Here is a 21,329-nt window from a genome sequence, read left to right as displayed (position 1 = left end):
TTTCCTCCATATCGTACAGCCAAAACAAAACTCAGAAATAAACTGGATGCTGAGACAGTTCACAACTAACCAAACTGCATTATTCAAAAGTGCTCCCGCCCCCCACCCCAATGACATGAATTTAGATGATTCATGCTAATATTACGTGAAACGTTAAAAAGAAAAACGATTATACTATCACACCTTTTGATTTTGGTTAGGAGGGAGAGGAGGGCTCATAATTTGAACTTTTTGGTAGCAACCACTAAGCTCCTCTCTCTGATTTCTGGCTTGGCTAACTCAAAGAGAATCAGGTTAAATTAGCTATTTATAAAGGCTGTCTCGTGGACACCCAAGAGCACATGAGGGGGAGGGGGCCAGGAGAGATTGTTTTAATTCAAATTTTGCTGTTAACTCATTGGGTAATCTGGATGAGTCTTTGCCCCTTCCTGAGCCTGTTCCCTCAATGAAAAAGGAGGAGGTTGGATTCAACTATGGTTTTCAGGCTTTTATTTTAAGCACCTAAACCTTTCTTCATATCAGGACTTACTTGAAGTCTAATAAAGCTTTGAGTTTTTTGCTCTCTCCCCACAATGGTCTCACAGAACAGTATGAAAACAGTGAAAGATGATCATCTAAGGTCTCTCTCACCTCCAAACATTAGGATTTCATGTACCCCGCCTCTGGGAAACAAATGCTGACCCCAACCATCCCCTCCTTGCTGAACCCCTCTATCTGGACTAAGGGGCTGAGCTCCTGATTCATACCCCTCGCACCTAAGACACTACATCACAGCAGTGACTGGAGGACCACAGTGGCAACCCAAATCCAGGGGCTGAACAACTGTTTGTGGATAAAAATGACACATTTATTCAGTTTAGATGGTCACTGAGGCTACAGCAGAACCAATGCTGTTACAATAGGCAAGCACTACTGTCAGCAGCAACACACGGTACATTTCTTAAACAGCATCTGAGCCTCACGGGTTGTTTTCATTTTTAAAAACATCTTACAAACCAGTTGGGAAGCAGTTAAAGGCCAATTTTAAATGCCAATGTAAAACAAATTTCACTGAAAATACAATTCAAATGCAACTCTATGAGCACTGTAAAAAAAAGTCGACTAAGAACTTGAATAGAAAAGACCTTAAATGGTAAATCAAATAGCAGCATTTAAAACTCTGTAATTCCCATTTCAGATGATACCCCTGCCCCTGCTTCTCTTGCCTCTGAACACCTGCCTAGCCTAGCATAGGCCTGTTCGAGCAGGAGGCAACTGACATCTGTGCAGAACACGCAGCAGATGAACTCTACACCAGCCACGAGGAACAAGGCTTCATTCATGTGTGGGGACAGCAGGATTTAAGTTTAAGTGTCAGAGGCTTAGAAGGGTCACCTCCTACTCCTAACTAGAAGCCTTTCAAACATTCTGGTCCTGCCCTTGAGAAATCCTATAACCTTGACTCACCACAACCTCCTTGAAAATGTGACTAGAAATTAAACAGCTGAGAATTCTGCCAGGTTTTCTAAAACTCCAAATGGAGAGTCATTTTGCTCCACAGCCCACGGTTCATTTTTAACTCTGCTGTTAGCCCTATCCTCAGCTAATGCAATCAGGTGGGTACAGCTGCAGCCCTGGGGACAGGTCACTTGATCAGGCACCAGCTAAATGAAATCCTGCAACGCACCTTCAAATCAGCCCTCATACTCAAAAGATCAATAGAGGTCAGGGCTAGAGTTAACTTCAATAGGAATGGGATCTCCTAGCCTCATGTGCAAGCAGCCAAGTATTATCAGCTATCTCAAGGATAATAGCCCATAATCTTATACCTTCAATTCCCATTTTGATATTTTTTAACAGCCAGAGATCCTCTGGCACCATTTTGTTCATTCTCCTTTAGATCTATCACAGTACCTTTTTAATTCTTAGAATATTCTTTGCTAACATGGAAAGTAACTGAGCATATTAGCATAATCACTAGAAAAATTTTTTTCTGTACATCCTCACTAGAAAATCCCCATGGATTAAGGCAGCCATACCATTTTTTGGGGACTGGCGTGAAGGAGGCCAAAGTATGAAAGAAGGGAGGTACTGTGAGAGGACCAGGGTAAGAAAGTTCAGCGATGAAGAGGACATTCCTGGCAGCTCAAGGTTACTGTTAGTATCCCTTTGCTTTAGACCAAATTCCCCCACATGACAGCCTGCAGAAAGCTGGCCTTGCCCAGGAGAACTGCTTTCTCCATGTGTAGCCATCTCCCACAGGGCAACTCCTTGCCTTCCATTCACACTGTGCAGGGCTCACCAGCATCCTAGCTCTTCATCTTCCTACCCCCAGCAGCTCCCTATTTATGGGCCCCTGATTGTTTTAACTTGCTGAGGGCTAAACCACTGAACCTCAGGAACAATAGTGGCTACATGTAAACACACAGTGGCTATGACACACACTCAGGTTTTTCACAACTTAGTCTGAACACACAAACTGGGCTCCCAGGTAGACTGAAGGCAGCTGAGGTGGCATTCTCCTCCCAGAGGACAAGCTTATTCTCAAATACCTGCTGGATAGCACTCACAGCTTTCAGACTGGAACTAGCTGAGCTGTTTTTAAGTGCCTGTGTACTTTAGGTAGACAGTACATCCAGAAAGTGACCCTTGAGAGACTGCCGCAAAGAGTTAAGCTTTCAGAGGGGCTCTGGGCAGGTCTTTTTTTAGAGCCCAACCAACTCACCATGGATGTTGGGCTTGCAACTCCACAGCAAGGTGCCACTCGACACCAACCTTCCTGAGGGAAGAACTGCATAATAGATCTCATCCACAGACCCCTGTGAAGAGCAAGAACTAGTCCAAAGGTGGCTAGATGCCACGGCCTCGCTCAGTTGGAAGCAGAAGTCAAAGATCTAAGTAGCACAGATTCCTGCCTGTGTGGAGGGAGGGAGAGGAGACCGCTACTTGGGCACAAAATCCAATCACAACCAGCTGTCTGTGCTTACCCAGATTTTATCATCCAGGAACGACAGGCAGAAGAGTTTTCTAACCGTCCCCTACTCTCCCAACCTCCTTCCGCTCCCCACTGCAGGCAGGGCTCTGTTCCTAACTGCACTGTGCATGCAGCTGCAGCTGGGAGTGAAAGGGACAAAGCACTGGCTGCCCTGAAGTCAGCAGAAAAAAAGGAGCCTAGAGGCCAGAGGTAGTCTTAATTACTACTGATGCACAACTCTTCAGATGAGGAAGAACACCTGATTGTTAAGATGCCTGATTGCTTTGCTCTTTTTTAGCATGGGAGATCTTAGGGCAAAATCATTAAGGAAATGTTTTTTTAGTTCTTGGGCATCATGGTGAGGCTCCTTGCCAAGGGCTAGAGTCAAAAAGAAATCTGTACTTTTCACTTGCCAAAGGTCAGCTTCCCAGCAGCACCTCAAACCACTTCTCCTATGCAAGAGGGAAAAGGGATAAAGAGGAGATAAACCACAGGGCAAAATCAAAGAATGAGAATGTGTTTGCAAACGCTACCATGCAGATCACTCAACTTTATTCACTTTATTTATATATTTAACAATCTAAAGTATTTACTTCTTGTTTCGACAAAAAATGAAAAATATAGGAGCACTGACTTGACTCCTCTTTAAGAGAAAAGGATTATATGTACAGCTACGGAGAGTTACGGTTCCTCCTTTACATACAAAGAAAAATCTTAATAAAAAAGTGCTTCACTGATCAAAAAAGGGCTAAGAGCTGCAAGCATTTATTCACACTGTACATCAGACCCAAGAAACCCGTATCAGAACCTCTTGGCACCTGTCACTAGGAACTGAACAATCTTCAATTAGACCAACTTTCCCTACCTGCACGACCAGACCACACAGTGTGTGGAGAAGAACTACACCCTGTTTCACTAAACGCAAATTCTGAGCAACCTGCTGCCACTGAACGAGACGCGCTCAGATGCTCTGGGCTTTGCCTGGACAGCACCAGGGAAGGCTTCTGGGCCACGCCTTAACCACACTCAGGCACACACAGGAGCCACCTTCCTGAGACACAACTTGCCCTTGGCCAGGGAACCACTTCCAATGGGGAAGGGGAGCACAGGGCAGGATCAGAACTTAAGGGGGTCCCTGACCTCACCCCCATGCCTCACCATGATCCACCCTGTCACCAGTTAGCAGCTTTCAGCAGAGCCAAGCAGGGCCCTTCCCGAAGGAGGGCAGGCACAAAACATGGATGCCAAGATTACAAAACAAACCTAAACTCCTCTCCACCCTTACCCACACCTACCATCACCACAAATATTCTTGATTTAAGGCTCTTTTTGGACCACAAAGTTCACTGAGGGAAGGTGCCCCAAATCTCCTCTAGGCCATGTCACTCCTCTAAGGAGCCCTGCAGTCACCAAGTGGCCCTTCACTGCTGGCCAGCAGCCAGACACGAGCCCAGTCAGCCAGGAGCAGGGCGGGGGGACTGTTGGGCCCTTCCTGCTGCCCCAAGAAGGGAAGGAGGAGAAAGGCTGATTGTACCCCTTAAGGGTGAGATCCATGATTTGTTTGGTTTGGGAATAGGGAATTTTTGGAACCCTGAGTCTGGATTTCCCTGTGCTGGCCAAGGCAGAGAGACTGTTTGGGGGACCAGGCCCTAGAAAGGGCTCCCAGGTATGCCTGGGCTCAGGGCAGGCTTTGGCATTGGCCACAGCAGCAAGACACTGTCTTTTGGCTGGTGTGCACTCTTATGCCTGAGGGTGGGAAGCACTACACAGCCTGGCCCAGGGAGGCAGCCCCCTTAAAGTGAAGGGAGACTTAGACAATCTGGGTCAAGTTAAAAACAGAATTCCAAGGGGAACAACATGCTGGCCACCCACTCCCAGCCCCTTTCACCTGCCTCAAAGGAGCATATGCCTTCCTTCCTGGGGGGGGTTCCATTTACTGTGTACCCCTCCCTCCAAATGCCAATCCCATTTATCTGTGAGGTGGGACTGACTCAGCTCTTCTCAGGAGGGAGCAGTGCTTTGGGGGAAGATGCTTCCAGCCTCCCCAACAGCAAAGATTTCCCAACCAGCTCTGATGTGGTGGCATGAGGAATAGTCACAAGTGTTAGCACTGGCTTTCTTCCCTGCTCACTGTCTCAGGCCTCCACTCCTGGCTCTGACCAACCTCCTCCCACCCGGAAGAACCAAGACATCCCTCAGCGTCACCTGACAGCAGGCAGCTTGGCAGTTACAAGGGGGCTTGCAACCTCTGGTCTTCCATCAAAAAAAAAAAAAAAAAAAAAAATTTTTTTTTAAGACAACCAGAGGACTTTGTTCTTTTTTGAAGGCAGAGGGAGGATTGGGGATGGGGGGTGAGGAGAATCAATCTACAATCCAGTGGTACATCCCAAACTTCTGTCACTCTGTATAGGTGGTTTCATGACCCCATTCCAAAGTGCAGGGCCTCTCGGTCTGCCCAAGCTTTGTGAACCTGTCAGAAGAACAGCAGCTTGGCCTTTGCCCACCCCAGGTCACTGGGCTTCAGTTTGAAGTGGCAGCAATGGGTTTATCCAGTTCAAGGTCAATGCTGGAGCTTGTGGGATGTAGGCTGCTATAGCAAGACTTGCACACTCGACTGGGTTCAAAGAGCTGCTGGCTGGGAACCGGAACCTTCTGGTTACAACAACTGGAGCAGAATACGTTCCCACAATTCCTTGAGATGAGAAAAAGAGACAAAACAGTATTAATTTTGGCTAGTAGGTATGCGGTAGGGAAACCAACTTCAGAAGACAGAACTCTGCTGTGTGTAATGTGGATGTACTGGGGATTCCTCTAATATCAAATACTTTCATTTCCCTAGCCCAAGAACAAGCTGAGAAGGGAGGGCGTCCCTGCCTTGCAAAGTCACATACCACTTTCACTTTGGGGCAAGGCTACTTGGCTGCCTTACCACTATGTCTCCAGGTTACCATGTGTACAGAAGGATGCTACTCAAGAGAGATCTGTGAGAACAAATGGGCCCAGGGCAGAAGCAACTGCTAGCTCAATGGGTAATCATGACCCAGGAAAACAGGCCACACCCACCTGGGCAGAGGTCTCTGTATAGCTTGTGATCACTGAGAGCCCAGAGTCAAATGGAGCTGCCTTTGGGCCTCTCAGCTGAGAGAAACAACTACTTAGCCCAGCTGGAGTAAGGGACCTTGCCCAAGGGCCACTTCCCCAGAGGCTTGGAGGTAGCAACATGCAAGGTAGACAGTTGCCACCTAGGACTGCTCTGCTGGCAGCATGCAAAGCCAGGAGACAAGCAGCCTGGGACACATGCTGAAAGAGTAAAGGAGTAAAGGAGAAGAGGTGGAAGGACAAGAGCACAGGTGAACATACATGCACACTCACACCCTTATTAGATAGGTGTCAGTCAATTATGGCTCACTCCCCTGCCCCATGCATCTCCAGGGAAAATCAGAGCTCTACCCAAAGCCTAATACACCCAGGCCCCAGGCCTCCTTCTCCTCCTCCACTGAAAGCCCAGATCTGATGCATCTATGCAAGAACAGGAAGCTCCAAGGAGCCTGACACAGCCCACCAATGACTAGGGGAAGTCAGCTAAAGGGAAACCCTCCTCTTAGCCAGCATCACTCACTAACTTTTCATTTACACTCCTCAGAATGCAAACCCACTGCTGGATGAAGGACCTCTTAAGCACAGGAGGAAAGAATACTGAAGACCACTGGGGATAAAAGAATAGCACAAAAGGAAAAGACGGGACACAGGGCAATGAAAGGACAGAGAACTAAAACAAACACATAGAATTCCATCTTCTAGAAGGTATTAAGTACTTCATAACTTTGTTTCTAAAAAGCATGAATCAGCAAGAACCTGTGGTTATATACAAACACTTCTGATCGTCTACATTTATTTAACACATCTGCTGGGAGTTCAGCTCAAAAGCCTGACATGAATTTTATTAGTTAAGCTTTCTGACTGACTTCTTTCAGGGGACTGTGAAAGGCTCTAAGTGGAGTCTTCCCTTAAAGTCTTCCATGCTAAAACAAATCTCTGGAAAGATTACCTCTGTTCATCCTGGTCTCTTTAAAAAATAAGGGAGGGAGGGCAGTGATGCTGTATGACTTGGAAGTTACTAGCATCATTCTGGTATCTCCATGAATGACTCAAAAGAAATAGCTCCCCCATGAGACCAGGCCCTGCTGAAGCACTGCTTCTTGTCACAAGCAAGATGGCCCAGCTGACCTGTGTGGTTAGGAAGGGAGCACATGGCTGCAGCCTGACTTGTCCTTGGTGGTCTCCTCAGTTAGCAGCTTTGGATCACCCCAAGCCCACCTGCCTGCCTGTGCTCCCCAGCCCCAGGCTTCACCCCTATGAGTGCAGAGAGGGGGGAATGACAGCATTAGTGTGGAGAAGTTATTGTAGATGTGCAGACATCACAGACAGGTTGTTGCAAATGCTCACCACGTTTGATCAACACGGTCAATGTCCCTGCAAGGAGGGGAGAAAGAGCTCAGAGAGAAGCCAACCAAAGAGATTTGGGTTTGGGGTGCAGGGTGGGGAGATACATGGTCCTAGAAGCATCATGACTAGACAAAGAGGTTGTTCCATTTTCAATCCAGGTTCACTTGTGTGAGTGAGCCATGGCACAATTCAGATGAACTTCCTATCCCAAGAAGACTGAACATCCACCAGACAGTCACCACCCCAGCTGGGGCAAAGCATCCCTAGTAACTCCTACTCCAACCTAGAAGGAAAAAGAAGTCTGAAGCCATAAGAATATGACTTCTTGGAATAGGAAATATCAATCCAATCCTTCCACTTATTTAAAACTGAGTGCTTTAAGTCATGCCCTCCTTTCTCTGAAGTACTCTTTGGGTATGTGAGAAACCATTATTAGTATGAAGGAAAAGCCAAGAAATCATTTCAGTTGTCCCTACTAGTCCCCCTAGCTATAGCTGCTCACCAAAGGCACAAGGGAAAATGAGTTTGGGGTGAGGAAGCAGGGAAGGAGTAGGAAAATGAAGTTCCCTGCTCATAGCAGGAAAACTTTTTTTGTTCACAGCCATGTTGAATGGGAAGAAATGATAGTTTGAGTGGTGGCTGTTGCTCCATCAATCTGGGAAACAAAACAAAAAAGGCTATCATTTGCACATTTCAAAATTTAATAATGATCACCAAATTGGAACAAAGACACCAAATGCAGTTCTGCAAACACCAATTTCAGAAGCACAGATGATGAGACCCCTGGGTCTGCCTCAGACAGAATACTGCCACAGCCAGATGTCCACAGCCCTCTACGCTGCAGGCTCTATGGGCCAAAGCTCTGCCTCCACACCTCAGCCCACCCTACCACACCCCCCATGGCACCTGCAGTGGTGCTTCCTGCTGGCGAGCCAGAAGGCACTGTCGCACGCGTAGCAGTGGGCAGCCAGGTGGTCAGGAAGCCAACGGGTCATCTGCAAAACAGATGGGGCCAGGTTAGTGACAGGAGATGGGCCACCTAGCTGGAGTCAGCAGAGCCACGCTGGGGGCAGCAAGAGTCACAAGGACCACATCGGCTCTGGTGGCACCAGTCCAGCAGGTCTGATGTCAACAGTACAAGAAAGGCGTCCAAATTGTTCCCCTGGAGGGAACTCCAATCTCCCCTGAGATAAAGTGGCAGGCAGCAGCACCCTGGGTCACTGTATGAGCTGGCAAGGCTCCAGTTCATAGAGGCAATGAAGAGAGAGAGCCAGATCGTTGAGTCTCCCTGCCTCAGAAATTCTAGGCTTGAAGTAGGTTCACAGGAGCTGAGATGCCAGCGGCTCAAGGCTAACTGTGCTTTGAGGTTCTTCCTTGGCCAGAGACATGGGGTATGGATGGGGGTGGAGAAGAACTGCAAAACAGTTCCATGGATGGCACTCAGAGCAGGGGCTGAGCCTGTACCTCCGTGTCCTGTTTATCCACCTGCTCCCAGCTGGCTTCAGAGAAAATCTCTGTGCTGCAGCGAGACAAACAGTTCTGATCCAGATTGCTTTCCGAGTCAGGGATTGAAGTCTGTTGGCAAACAAACACAGCTGAACAGAATGAACCTGGTCTCCTCCCAAAAGAAGAAGAAAAGGCTTGGTAAAGAAAGGAACACTAAGGGACTATGGGTGGGTCTGAGTGTTAGGAACTGCCTTATCTGCAGATGCACCAGCCATCAAGAATGAGGTTAACAGGAGCAGAGATGGGGCTAGGCTCAGCTGGAAAAGGGATCCACATGTTGCATGCAGTAACTGGAATGCAAAGATGGACCCTGGAGTTCCAGGAAGTGAGTGGGAGAGAAGTAACCAGGATGGAGTGGGAACTCAGAGTGTCAGCTGCTCCAGTGGGCCTATCAATCCAACCTTGCCACTTAGTTAAAACTGAGTCCTCTGGGTATGCCTTCCTTTCTCTGGACTCTTTGTGAACATGAGAAACCACCATTACCATAAAAGAAAGCCAAGAAGTCATTCTGAATTGAAAGTCATTGGATGTGCCCGCCTTTAATGTACGCTGACCACTTCAGAGCCTGGCTCACACTTATACCTGAACGTGCTGAGTCAGACAGGCCCAGAGAAGAGCGTGTCTCCTTGAGAACCCCTACTCTAGTACCCCACTTTCTGGCCACCAAGCCCTATCAGTGCTAACTCCTCAACAGTGCTGGCAACCAATCCCTTCTCTCCATTTCTACTGCTGGCACCTGCCATAGGGTGAGTACAAATATTTGCTTAAAAAGACTACAGCCCATGTCTGGGAGGACTAATAATAGTTTATTAGCTACTAAGGGAAGACAGGAATACTTGGCATTGCCCTACAAATGTCATTCCACCCTTCAAGCCCTTCTGAAAACACATGATCCTCTCCTGAAGAAATGTGATCAACCATGTAGAGTACGCTAACTCTCTTCTTTTCTCTAACTGCCTAAACAGGACGTCTGTGGAAAGTAAGCAAAACAGAAAAGAAGAGAGGAAGACTGCCATTTTTGTGGCTGAGGCTGATCTACAGCCTCTCTCAATAGAGCTACTCTGGACCTTTCCAATCCTTTTAGAAATCTGTACCAATCACCTTGCACTGGGGCACAAAGGGTGCCTTGGTATGCCCTGTCTCCTTGGGCAGCTACAAAGGAGCCACTCACCACTTCATCCCCAAAGTCCCCATTGAAGCGTAGGGAGCTGGTCAGGTACTGGCTCTCTAGGCGACTCTTCAGCTCCTGGACTTGTTTCTTCAAGGTCTCCACTTCCTGCTGGTGGCCTGACTCAATCTGTCGCAGGCGCTGTTGGATTGTGTCCGTGTACACAGGCATGCCATCATCGTCCAGGTGGCTGCGGGAAGGCTGGTCCGGGCTGCTGGTTGTGGATGGCCTCCCTGAGTGGCTGTGCAGCCACTTGTGGTGCAAGTTCCTCGAGTGTAAGTGGGCAGAGCTACAGCTTGTAGCAGACAACTGGCAGCTCAGTGAGTCTGTGCTCCTACCAGCCTCCCCATTGGCGCAATGCCCATTGGGTGTGGGGTACTTCTGGAGGATGCTAAGCCCTGGGGGCTGCTCTGACACCTTGTTTTCAGTCTCTGGGGCACCGTTGCACACAAGCCCCTCTTTACATTCGGCTAAAGGCAAGGCACAGGGGGAATGTGCCAGGCTGAGAGTGCTGTCAGGGGAAGTCCTGTGCACCACAGACTCTACTTGGGGCCTCTCAACCAGGCTCCTCCCCAAAGGCCTGAGCTCCATGGCTTGGGGAAGCATGTCCTTGCCACTGAACCTGCCACTGTTTACCAGGCAAGGTCTATGATGGACTTGAGGCCCACTTTCTGACTTCACCTTGTCTTCCATTAACACGTCCATGGAACTGTCCACGTTTGGTCCTCTGGTCTCAAATGGGACTTGGGAAGGTAGCAGAGAGCTTGACTGTGAGGTACCATAACCAACTTTCGCATCTACTGGGATTGGGAGAACTGCTTCCTCCCTATCCTCTGTGATCTCTCCTATCTGATGCCGCTCCACAGAGACCTCCTGGGAATCTTCTCCCCTGGGGGCAGCCTGGAGAGAACTGAGGAGAACACTATACCCAGCCTGCTGTTCAGGAATTCCCTGTGAGAACAGAGACAGGCTGGTGCCTGGATGGCTCCTCAGAGCACCATCTTCCAGCTCTGGTTCATGGTAAAGTACAATGGCTGAGCCCTCGGGCATCCTCCTCCTGCTCTCCTTTTCTGAGAGCACCTCCTCTTTGACCTCTAGCATCTCAATGCCCCCCCTGTGGGCAGGCTCCTCTACCCCACTCTCTTCTTTGGTGGCCTCTTGCAAAATGTTCTCCATCTGCCCCTCAGCCACTCCAGCTGCAACAGACAACTCGGCACCCGCCAGCACTTTGGTGGGCTTCCCCGGGCTGTCGGCAGCAAGAGGCTCCTCTCCAGGGCCAGCCAGGCTACTCAGTTCTAGCGAGCGTCGGTGCTCCTGCCACTTCTCATTCAGGCTGGGGTCGCTGCTGCGCCTGCTGGCCAGAGGAACTGTGTTGTCACAAGTTGTGGTCAGATTGTCAAATGATCTAGTCTTTGGTAGCCTGAAAGAAAGGAGTTTGGGGTAAATGAGAATTTGTGAGGTTATTCGGAGGGACGTATGAGAAAACAGATTTGACAAGCAGTTGTTTCATAATTGGGTCCATCAGAGCTACTCGAGGAGCTGTGGCATCTCTGAAGTGAGGCCCAGACTGCTGAAGCAGCAAATCTCTCAGATGAGCCAAATTCTAGTCTGCCGATTTCTTCTCACACCACCCCCATCCCATGCCCCATACATATAAATAAGCTAACAGCAAATGCTATTTTAAAAAGATGTTCTTCATGATGCTGCTGTATTTCTCAGCTGGTAACAAAGCAGCATTGCTGATTTTTTTATACTACAATATTTTGAATTAATTTATTATAGATCAGTCTGAATTTAATAAAGCTAATTCACAAGTGGCAAAGCCAAATTTTCTACCATCTGACAACATCTACCTTTCAAGACTCAGAAGACAAATCATAGCAGGGAGGCAGGAGCATGGAGCAGGGGGTGAAACACAAACCAGGGGTCACAAAGAACCCAGAGGATTTGCTCCATTACAGGAACTGTACAGCACATGCATCAGAACGATGGAGCAACAGGGCCCAACTCACTTCTGGAAACAAGGCTCTTACCAGCCTCATAGACCAGAAATCCTTATACCTTCCCAGAGAAAACTTCAGAGATCTAAAAAAGATGTTGTGAAGCTAGAAGACATCAGGATCTCAGACCATCCCTGGGCACGTCCCAACACAGGAATACACCCACACAAGACTTTAGGCCTGTGGCATCACCCCTGGGCTTACCGGCTCAGTGGGGGATCATCAGGGCTGGTGCCCGGCACTGGGTATGGCGCACAGCTGTCATCTACAGGAGTAGATGGGGACGGGCAAGGCAGGTACACTGCACTCCATAACATCAGGTTACGCACATGGCACACAGGGTACAGCACCTGTGGAGTAGGAGTAGGACACAGGTTTAAACTTGTCCCAATAGTATTTTAGAAATGTCTAGAAATGAAAATCAAGAACAAGCATCCAGCTGGAACTCGCAACAGGGCTGGAATGAGCTCCACAGGGAGGCAGCACCAGTGGATGCAGGTCTGTCTCCTAAGAGGACTAATTCAGGACTAGAGATTTTGTTTGGCAGTATTTTTCACCTGAAAGCCTCATGTGGGCATGAAAATCTGAAGGACTTTTTAAAGACTCATTTTTCATTACTTATTTCTCAGGTCACCTTTACTGAATGATCGACTTTCATCAGTTTGATTTGGTGCTTTTACCGCATTAGAATGTGAGTCATTCTGTTAGATGGTCTGTTCCCCTGGTACAAAAAGCTTGGCTTCAGCAGACACTGGCAACCCTGTTTCATAGTATGGTTGCCAGGAGGCATCCAGTGCAGGCCACCAATCCCAGAGAAGCTGGCATGAGCACCAGGGAGAGTTTTCTTTTCTTTTATAGGATCATTTACATTAATCATGAGAAAAGGAAGGATTTTCTTTCTGTGTTATTTCCCCAGCAGGAACAGTGAAGGAGAGAGAGAAACAGTTTAAGTCCTTTCTTTGACTACTTAAATGCAATGAGAAGCATAGTAATAGTCCAGCAAAGCAATATAACCTCTGACCAGCCTCCTTTTGACTTCTTTAAGCTTTAAGATGCATTCTGACAAAGGGAACATTACCATGTACTGACACATAGATGTATACACCTCCTTTTCTCTGCTTAACAGTATTCCTTTGGGGAAAAAAGTCTTAATGGGCCTGCCAGCTCTCCATGTGAGCAGAGAAGCACACAGACATACATGCCAACATCAGATAGGTTTCTGATCTCTGAGACAAAAGCTGTAATAGACATCATCGCACAATGACATGGGGAGGGTATTGGGGACCTGGTGGAGCTCCTTCTGAGCTATTAGGGGCACCCAGGAAACAACTTAAGTGCCTCTTCCACTCATTAGATAAAACATGGTAGGAATAAGTTAAGCTCTGGAGGAGGTGCCAGAAAAGATTCATGTCTAGGGTAAAGACATGTATTAAACCAAACCGCACTAAGCAAAGAGTGATCAGAGTATCGTCAGGAAGCAGGCCTTCCTAAGGATAGAATGGTAGGGGAAAATTGAAACCAATCCATCCAGACAGCAAAGATGAATTCACAAAAACAGTCACTGCTCAAAAAGGCTCCCATATGCCTCCCACCCCCAAACTCCTTCTGATCACAGAGGAAAGGCTGATGGATACATACGGCTTCTGATTGAGAGGAATACAGTAGGTTTTTGAAAGCCTTGTTGCCTGCCCGAAGAAGCGACCACACAGAACATGTCCGCTCTTGAGTATGCTTTTCCCCTCTCTCCTTGGCATTGTTGCACAGGAATGTTCCAAAGAGGCAGGAATAGGTATGCTGCACCAGTTTCACCTATGGGAGTCCAATGGGGCAAAATCAAGCAAGAGGGTATGCACTCTCTGGGAGAAGGTCAACCCAGCTAAGCCACCCTACCCTGACATCTCTGAGGGCACTTCAGCTCACTCTGGCAGGATGGGGGAGGCCACGCAACAGTTTCTTCTTCACCCCACCAAATCCAGGGCCGACCCCAACCACCATCTCTCCTGAGTCAAAGACAGATTGTCAGCAACCCGTTCTCTTAGCTTCCTTGGCAAACAGTCTCTGAGATTCTGAGTTAGCCACCCTCATGAGTGACAGAGTGTATAAACTGGGTACAGAAACAGGTCAGTGTACAGCTCAAGTCTGAGAGCACACCTGTAAAACTACTTGTTCATTCAACAAATCTCCATTCAGCATCTTGCATGCCCCAGAAATGACTATGGGTACTGGCTATGCAGCAATAATCAGCCAGCTCTCCTGCCCTGATGGAGCGTTCTCTACTGTGGGGGAAGAGTGACCAGTACTATGAAGAACAAAGAAGGGTGAGAGGGTCAGGACAGATGCAGGACAATGTGGGAAGGCTTCATGGGCTGACACCTGATGGAAGTGAGAAAGCAGGCATGTGGATATCTGGGGGGGAAATGCTCCAGGCAGAGGCAATGCAAGCACAATGACCATAAGGTAAGCACATACTTGAGGAACAGCAAGGAGGCCAGTGTGACTAACAGAGAGTAGTAGGAAATGAGCCTAGAGAGGTAAACTCCAGGAGGGCTTTGGCTTTTACTTTTTGTGAAACGTAAAGTCACTGGAGGTTTTTGCAGAGGAATGATATGGTTTGTCTTATGTTTTAGAAGGATCCCTCTGTGCTGGGTTGACTCTCTTGAACTGGGGCAAGAGATGATGGTCCAGTGTGACACCAGTAGAAGTGGCAATAAATAATCGGGTTTTTGATATATTTTGAAAGCAGAACTGCAGAATCTAAACAGACTTAAAAAAAGAAGAGAGTCGAGGACAACATAAGGTTTTTGTCCTAAATGAATGGAAAGATGGGAGTTGCCACATGGTGAGATGAAAGACTTCTGGAAGATCCAGTTTTAGGGTGGGGAGATGTAGAAATCAAGAATTGTTTTGAACATACTAAGTTTGAAATACCACTGAGGTATCCAAGTGGAGATACTGAGTAGTCAGAATTGGATATATGAGTCCAGAGTTAAGTGGAGAGGTCTGAGCTGAAGGTATATAAATGTGGGACTCATCAGCATACAGATGGTGATTAAAGCCATAAGACTGGATGAGAGCCTTAAAGAGGGAGTATAGATGGAGAAGCAGCCTGGAGGCTTAGCCCAGGGGCATTCCAACATTTGGAAATGGGGCCATCAGGAGGAATCAGCAAAGGAGACAGAAAGATCCAGCAGGTGAGGTAAGAGGAAGATTATGAGCAAGTAAGAACTATAAGTCAACTGAAGAAAGCCTTTCGAGAAAGGATTGGTTAAGCTGTGCCGAACAGTAATGATGGATCAGAGGTGAAGACTGAGAACTGATGACTGGATTCACAATATGAAGGTCACTGGTCACCTTAATAAGAGCAGCTTTGGTAAAGTGGTAGGGTGAATGTCTGATTGGAGTGGGTTTAAAAGAGAATGGGAAGAGAGGAATTTGAAATAGCAAGTGTAGAAGACTTGAGGAGCTCTGCTGTAAACAGGAAAAGAGAAATGGGATGATAGCTAGAGAAGAATGCAGGACCAAGGAATCGTTTTCATAAAATGGCAGACACTGCAACATGTTTGTTATGCTGATGGCCATGTTCTGGTAGAGAGGGAACATGCTGATGCAGAAGGCAGAGAGGACAAATGCTGGAGCCAGTGACCTCAGCAGATGAGAGGAGATGGGAGCTGGTGTGGTAGTGGACAGAGGGGCTGGAAGAGGGCAAGAACAGCACATCCTCCGTCAAAGAAGAGGGGGCAAAGAGCATGGGAAAGATGTAGGGGTTTGGTGGATGAACTGGAGGGAACATGGGACATTCTGAGTGCTTCTATTTCTAACTGTTATCTAGGGTTTCATCCCTTTTAAAGCTAAGTTTGAAATAACTCAAGGACTGTATGCACACCTAGTACACCTGGATTCACAGAGTAAACAAATGCCTGTTTACTGTTGTTTTTAAATAAGAATAAGAGAAAACAATCACCCCTCTATTAAATTCTAAAAAGGCTGCAGTTTCATGTCAAAATTTGCCCACAAATGTTTGCACTGACAACCCCTTGAATTTAAAAGTTTCCCAAAATGAAGAACCACAAGCCCAAACTCACAAGGAATGCTTCATTGAACTCAAAAGAGCAAGGAAATTGCCTCTGAAGCTGATGAACGCAGTCAAGCCACTGCAGAAACACTGGGCAACGCTCGTTCAGATCATCCGAGTTCTCCCCATGACCACACCGGTCAGCAAATTTATGGCCAAAATCCAGCCACTCCATTTCCACAAGGACCTGGAAACCCTGCAGGGAAGTACCCAGAAGAGACCATTTGTGCTGGACTATGCAGACTGTGACAGACCTGAGCCTGGTGTCACTGACAGCAGTCCCTTTTAGCAGCCTCCCAGTAAGCTGGTCTGGCCCAGCCTCACAGTTGAAGGCTCTATTCCTGATGGGACACACATGTTTATGGAAATGTCCTAATTCCTTGTACTCCATTCCATAATCTTTGAAAGGGTACTAACTATGCATTTATCTAAGCCTTTCTTGAGTCTGTTTATATTTTTAGCCTCTTTCATTCACTATATAAAAGGCAAACTTTAGGGCCGAGCCCGCGGCGCACTCGGGAGAGTGCAGCGCTGGGAGCGCGGCGCCGCTCCCGCCGCAGGTTCAGATCCTATATAGGAATGGCCAGTGCACTCACTGGCTGAGTGCCGGTCACGAAAAAGACAAAAAATAAATAAATAAAAGGCATACTTTATTTCCTAAGTTTATTTTTAAATTTCTGCCTTTGGTGTTATATTTACAAAGTCATGTTTCTAAAAATCTTTTTCTAACCCAGATTTTACAAATATTCACATACGTTTTAGGGTGCTTTATGGTTTTTCTTACATCTTTAACCCAACAGGTAGTTGTTTCAGAATAGGGCTTCTTCTCCACAGAACACTCTGTGGTAATAGTTAGACCCATTATCATAATAAGCATGCCAAGATCCCTTTACAGAAGCCCCATCTTCCTGGAGTTGCCGTAACTTTTCCAGCATAATAGGCTGCAAAGGAAAACATGTCTGTGTTCTTGATATCTTATTACTCACAGTCTGCTGCATTTTAAGGGGTACAAGAACTGTGGTAGGCATCACCACAATTTGGCTCAAGGTAAAGGAGCAATGATTAAACACTAAAAAATTCCACTTTCTTTAGACTTAATTACCACCCCTGAAACTAATTATAAAATCCTCAGAGAGGTTTCCGCCACTCATCCTGAAGCAGCAGCTCCTACTTTTTGGATGCACTCACCTCTATGGTTCGGTAATAAGGGTCCAGTAAGAGCTTAGCCAACGCCACAATCTGGGGGGTGCGGTCCCAGCCATCTGAACAGTGCACTAGCACTGGGCGCTGATCACGATCCACAGCATGTACTACCAGAAGTGCCGATTTCAGAAGCACAGACAGGTGATGGAGCCATTTTGTGCTTTCAAGAGCTGAGAGCCAACTATAAAAACAGGAGGGGATAAGGAGATGCTGATTTTTATGATTTACTGCATCATGCCCCATGCCTATCAAATTAAAAAGCAATTTCCAAAGATATTTTTCTCCAGATATAACACTGCCAAAACAAACAGAAAATCTGTGTGTTTATACAGCATGTCCAAGGATGAGACTGAAGCCCTACTATGCAAAAGAGAGCCTTAGAAATAGTGACTGTAATTAATAGGGCCACCTTTTGTTCCAAAATCTTTATGGATAATTCCCTGGAGAAAATTAATATTTCAATTTTTTCAGTCCATGGTAGGTATACTCAGTATAAGTGGCTTTCTGAATCTTCTCCTGAAGGAAATGCAGCCACTTCTGAGATGTAGAACAGAAGATATTTATATTTAATGATCAGCAACTCTGCTCAACACGTTCTCAAAAAGTAAATTCATAAATACAATTATGTCTATAATAAGATGTAAGCTGGATGCCATGTGCAAGAATGATACAGACAACATCACCTATTACCCACACTCTTAACACCTACCACTGTTCAAGTCTTAAATGTTTACTGACTAAAACTAGATGGGCCCAACAGGATGATTTAGACTCATGCAAATCAGTACATCAATGGCCATGGAGTATTGCTGGGCTTAACACAGACTGGATTCAGCAGGGATCTAGAATCTTATTTTAACAGACCTTCAGGAGTATCAGATAGCAAGAACTACCACTTGGGAGTAATCATAAGCTGATCACATCTGTTTTTAATTGTGCTGACATTTTGTTTCTTGTGCTCCATCCCCCCCTCCGCAATCCCCAAAAAGAGTTCTGATTTTTCTCAAAAATGATCAGATTCGTACCTAAGACCACAAGTCCAGCCCTTCAAACACTGAGTCAGAAAAAGGAATACTCATCAGGGGACACTAAGAAAGCACTGCCAAGACTAGGCTATAAAGGCCTACTAAACCTTGAGAAATGAATACGAATTTTTGGAATAGTCTGAGGGAGTCTTTCCATGCAAACAGACAACAGAACATAGTTCATAAACACTGGTTTCATATGAATTAGTTTGGTCTACCAACCAGACCATGACTCCTCAGGGAGCTGACACTGTGTCTCAATCACAGCTGTCCCCCAGCACAGCGCCTACCATACAGTAAGGAGTCCTACTGTCTAATGAACTGTAAATCTGTCGGGTAAAAATCCAATCTCAAGACTTTCTACCTCCTAGTAGATACCTAAGAAACATTTTTTCCTAATAGGTCAATTGTGTATTGTGCTCATTCCCCACATAGTCTTGAAAGAAACTAAAAGATATAGCTTAGGGGAGCAACAGCAAATTATCTCTTGGCCCCTGAAGAAGTGATAGCAAATGAGAGAACCAATGTAAGGTTCTCTTGAACCTGAATGAACTATTATTAAATACCAGTTGGTATTGTCCCTGCCTAACAGAGAAGCTACACTCCAAAATGTGCCAGCCAAAGAGGTGCAGGGAGATCCCACACTTCCTTGTCCTATTCTCAGACTGGAATAGAAGCATACCATCCCCTAGCTCTCCGCAGCCCCAAACAAATGTCAGGGGCTTACTTATAGCTGTCTTATCACTGCCATAGCTCCTTTTTAGCCACAAGGGAGTCTTCAATACTGCATTACGATTTGCTGAATACAGACATTACCTTCTTTAACAAAATCACCCAGACATTCATCTGGACAGGTGAGGGCTAATTACATCCTTTTGACTGAGTTTTAAAAATAGCTTTTTAAGAAAGAATTTTAATATATGGAAGGTATTAGAGATCATGTAGTACTTATTCCTTTCCTTTAATTTTATAGACAGGAAAACTCAGACCCACACAGAATTAAGCCACCTAGCCAAGGTCACACAGTCAGTTCATGGCAGATCTCCTGAGTCCTCAGCCAGGCTCCTTCTACACTCCACCTCAGGGAGAGAGTGATGCTAGCAGGATCCTGGAACTATTTGGCAGAAGCAAATGGCTAATCCCCAAAGGAAAGCAGCAAGCTTGTTTCTTCTTTCTTTGGTCAGGTTTTCCCCAAAGGACACTACTTCACCCCCTGTGCTGAATGCAACTGTGATGAATTTAATCATTTGCTACCAGGAGTCATAAGTGGATCAGGCAGCATCTGATTTAATGAATTAAAGAATGCAGCAAAACTTGATATAATCCTGAGATCTACTGAGTACCCAAGAAAACAACTATGAGCTCCAGCACAAACACCAGAAAAAAGAAAATTCTGTCTTCTCTGGCTTCCTGAAACAGCAAAATAGGGGTTTTTAAATATTTATCTGTCCATATTTGTTTTACAGAGCATTCTCCTAAATTATCTTGTATTCAAATAGTACCTTTCGAGGGGGTATTATTTCACCTTCTTCCCTGCAAATGCCAGCCATTCATTTTTAATAAGCAATAAAAATCATGATAATGTTCTTAATAAGAGAGTAATTTAGAAATCAAATGCAGATATAAAAGGAACTGACCTGATGACAAGTTTAACTGTTTAGAACAGGATGATTAAATTATGACTCTTCATGGTAAAACATCCCAGTTTGTAGCAGACAAGTGTCACTACAGGACATCAGAAACCAAAGAATTAAATTGCTTTGGGCCAAAAACAATGTGGAAGAGAAGAGAGAGATGCCAGGAAACACAAGAAGGTAATGCTTCTGTCTTGAAAGCTGAGATTTTTTTTCCTGTGCTGCACATTTTAAAACTTTTCAAATGGCTGGATTTTTCTTCCAGCTCCTCCTCTGTACTGCCATGCTCCTGACCCAGGAAGGAGAATGAACACCCACAAGCGACTGAAAGTATAGCTGAAGTTTACCAAGAACGTGAAGGAAAGACACCTCCCAAAACTCATTTTTTTAAAAAAGAGCAATGCAAAATGAAAGCCAAGGCCAAGGTCTTACTTTCCCGGGTCTGGCATCTGTGTGCACAGCAACCGCAGAGACTGAAAACTCCTCCGAATAGAATGAATGTTTGCCATCCCCATAAACACAACTTCACAGTTCGGGTAATACTCTGGAGAGAACAACAATAAAAAGAACACAAATATGTTGAATTTAAAGGCCACATGACCAAATTTAAAAGAAGCAAGCTAGCTATAAAACAAACTCACTGCAGCTGCTGACTAATGAAACTAGAATGTTTTGATGCTGAACTACTAGACCAGCGCTTTACTATAAGAAGAAAAACAGTGCTTGAATTTTAGCTGTCTTTGCGAAAAGGGTAAAAAAAGGTTAGATTTGTAAAGAAGATACTAAAAAGAAAAAACTTGGCAGAACAATGCCCTCATGCATTCAAATTTCACCTTGGTACACCTGCTTTCAATTTCCAGCTCGGATCACATCTGAATAAGGAAATGGTGCCTCTACCTACCTCATCGGCACATAATCGGCACTGAGGTGGTCTCTCCTTGGGGAAAGCCAGCATTCTAATGGTAGGGGAATTACAGGTCAGGACAGAGGAAACTTGCTAGAGTTCTGTATTTACTGTTTCAATTTCCACCCCAAGTTTTCTAAGTAGAAGCCCTGTGAGGAGTCTGCTAGGCCAGTGATGAGCATACCCACTGTCAAAGGCAAAAATCTTTCAGAAGGCTGAGAAATTGAACCACTAATACAGCAGCTTCCAGAAATGAACAGGCCTTACTATGGAGATGTGCTTTCCTTATCACCTAAAGGTTGGCACAGGGAAGGAAGATTATTTGGCTTCACTGCACCTCCTCCTCCATTTCTCCTCAGGAAAGAACACACAATGTTAAGAATCTAAAGAGATGCTCTGGCTCTCTCCAGACAGTTTG

The 21,329-nt window shown here is 46.0% G+C and overlaps 1 protein-coding gene across 13 annotated transcripts in view; it reads right to left on the bottom strand.

Annotated features, from left to right (window-relative positions):
- Window positions 1-825: 825 nt before the first annotated feature.
- Window positions 826-21,329, bottom strand: part of MTMR3 (myotubularin related protein 3) — a 122,730-nt gene continuing 102,226 nt past the window's right edge. For 7 of the 13 annotated variants that reach the window (XM_063088068.1, XM_063088064.1, XM_063088065.1 and 4 more), the window contains 10 exons: window positions 20,440-20,551; window positions 17,334-17,529; window positions 16,156-16,341; window positions 13,712-13,882; window positions 12,278-12,423; window positions 10,077-11,493; window positions 8,864-8,974; window positions 8,306-8,394; window positions 7,400-7,426; window positions 826-5,645 (listed from right to left, as the gene is read on the bottom strand). In XM_063088068.1, coding sequence (XP_062944138.1) covers window positions 5,474-5,645; window positions 7,400-7,426; window positions 8,306-8,394; window positions 8,864-8,974; window positions 10,077-11,493; window positions 12,278-12,423; window positions 13,712-13,882; window positions 16,156-16,341; window positions 17,334-17,529; window positions 20,440-20,551 — 2,627 coding nt within the window. In that variant the 3' untranslated portion in view covers window positions 826-5,473. The remainder of the gene's footprint in view (window positions 5,646-7,399; window positions 7,427-8,305; window positions 8,395-8,863; window positions 8,975-10,076; window positions 11,494-12,277; window positions 12,424-13,711; window positions 13,883-16,155; window positions 16,342-17,333; window positions 17,530-20,439; window positions 20,552-21,329) is intronic. The other 6 variants (XM_063088067.1, XM_063088069.1, XM_063088071.1 and 3 more) reach the window with 4 other exon arrangements.

The sequence above is a fragment of the Cynocephalus volans genome, chromosome 2 (genome assembly GCF_027409185.1).
Source record: "Cynocephalus volans isolate mCynVol1 chromosome 2, mCynVol1.pri, whole genome shotgun sequence".
NCBI lineage: Eukaryota > Metazoa > Chordata > Mammalia > Dermoptera > Cynocephalidae > Cynocephalus > Cynocephalus volans.
The sequence above is the reverse complement of the archived record's forward strand: the minus strand, read 5'-3'. Positions and strand labels throughout refer to the sequence as shown.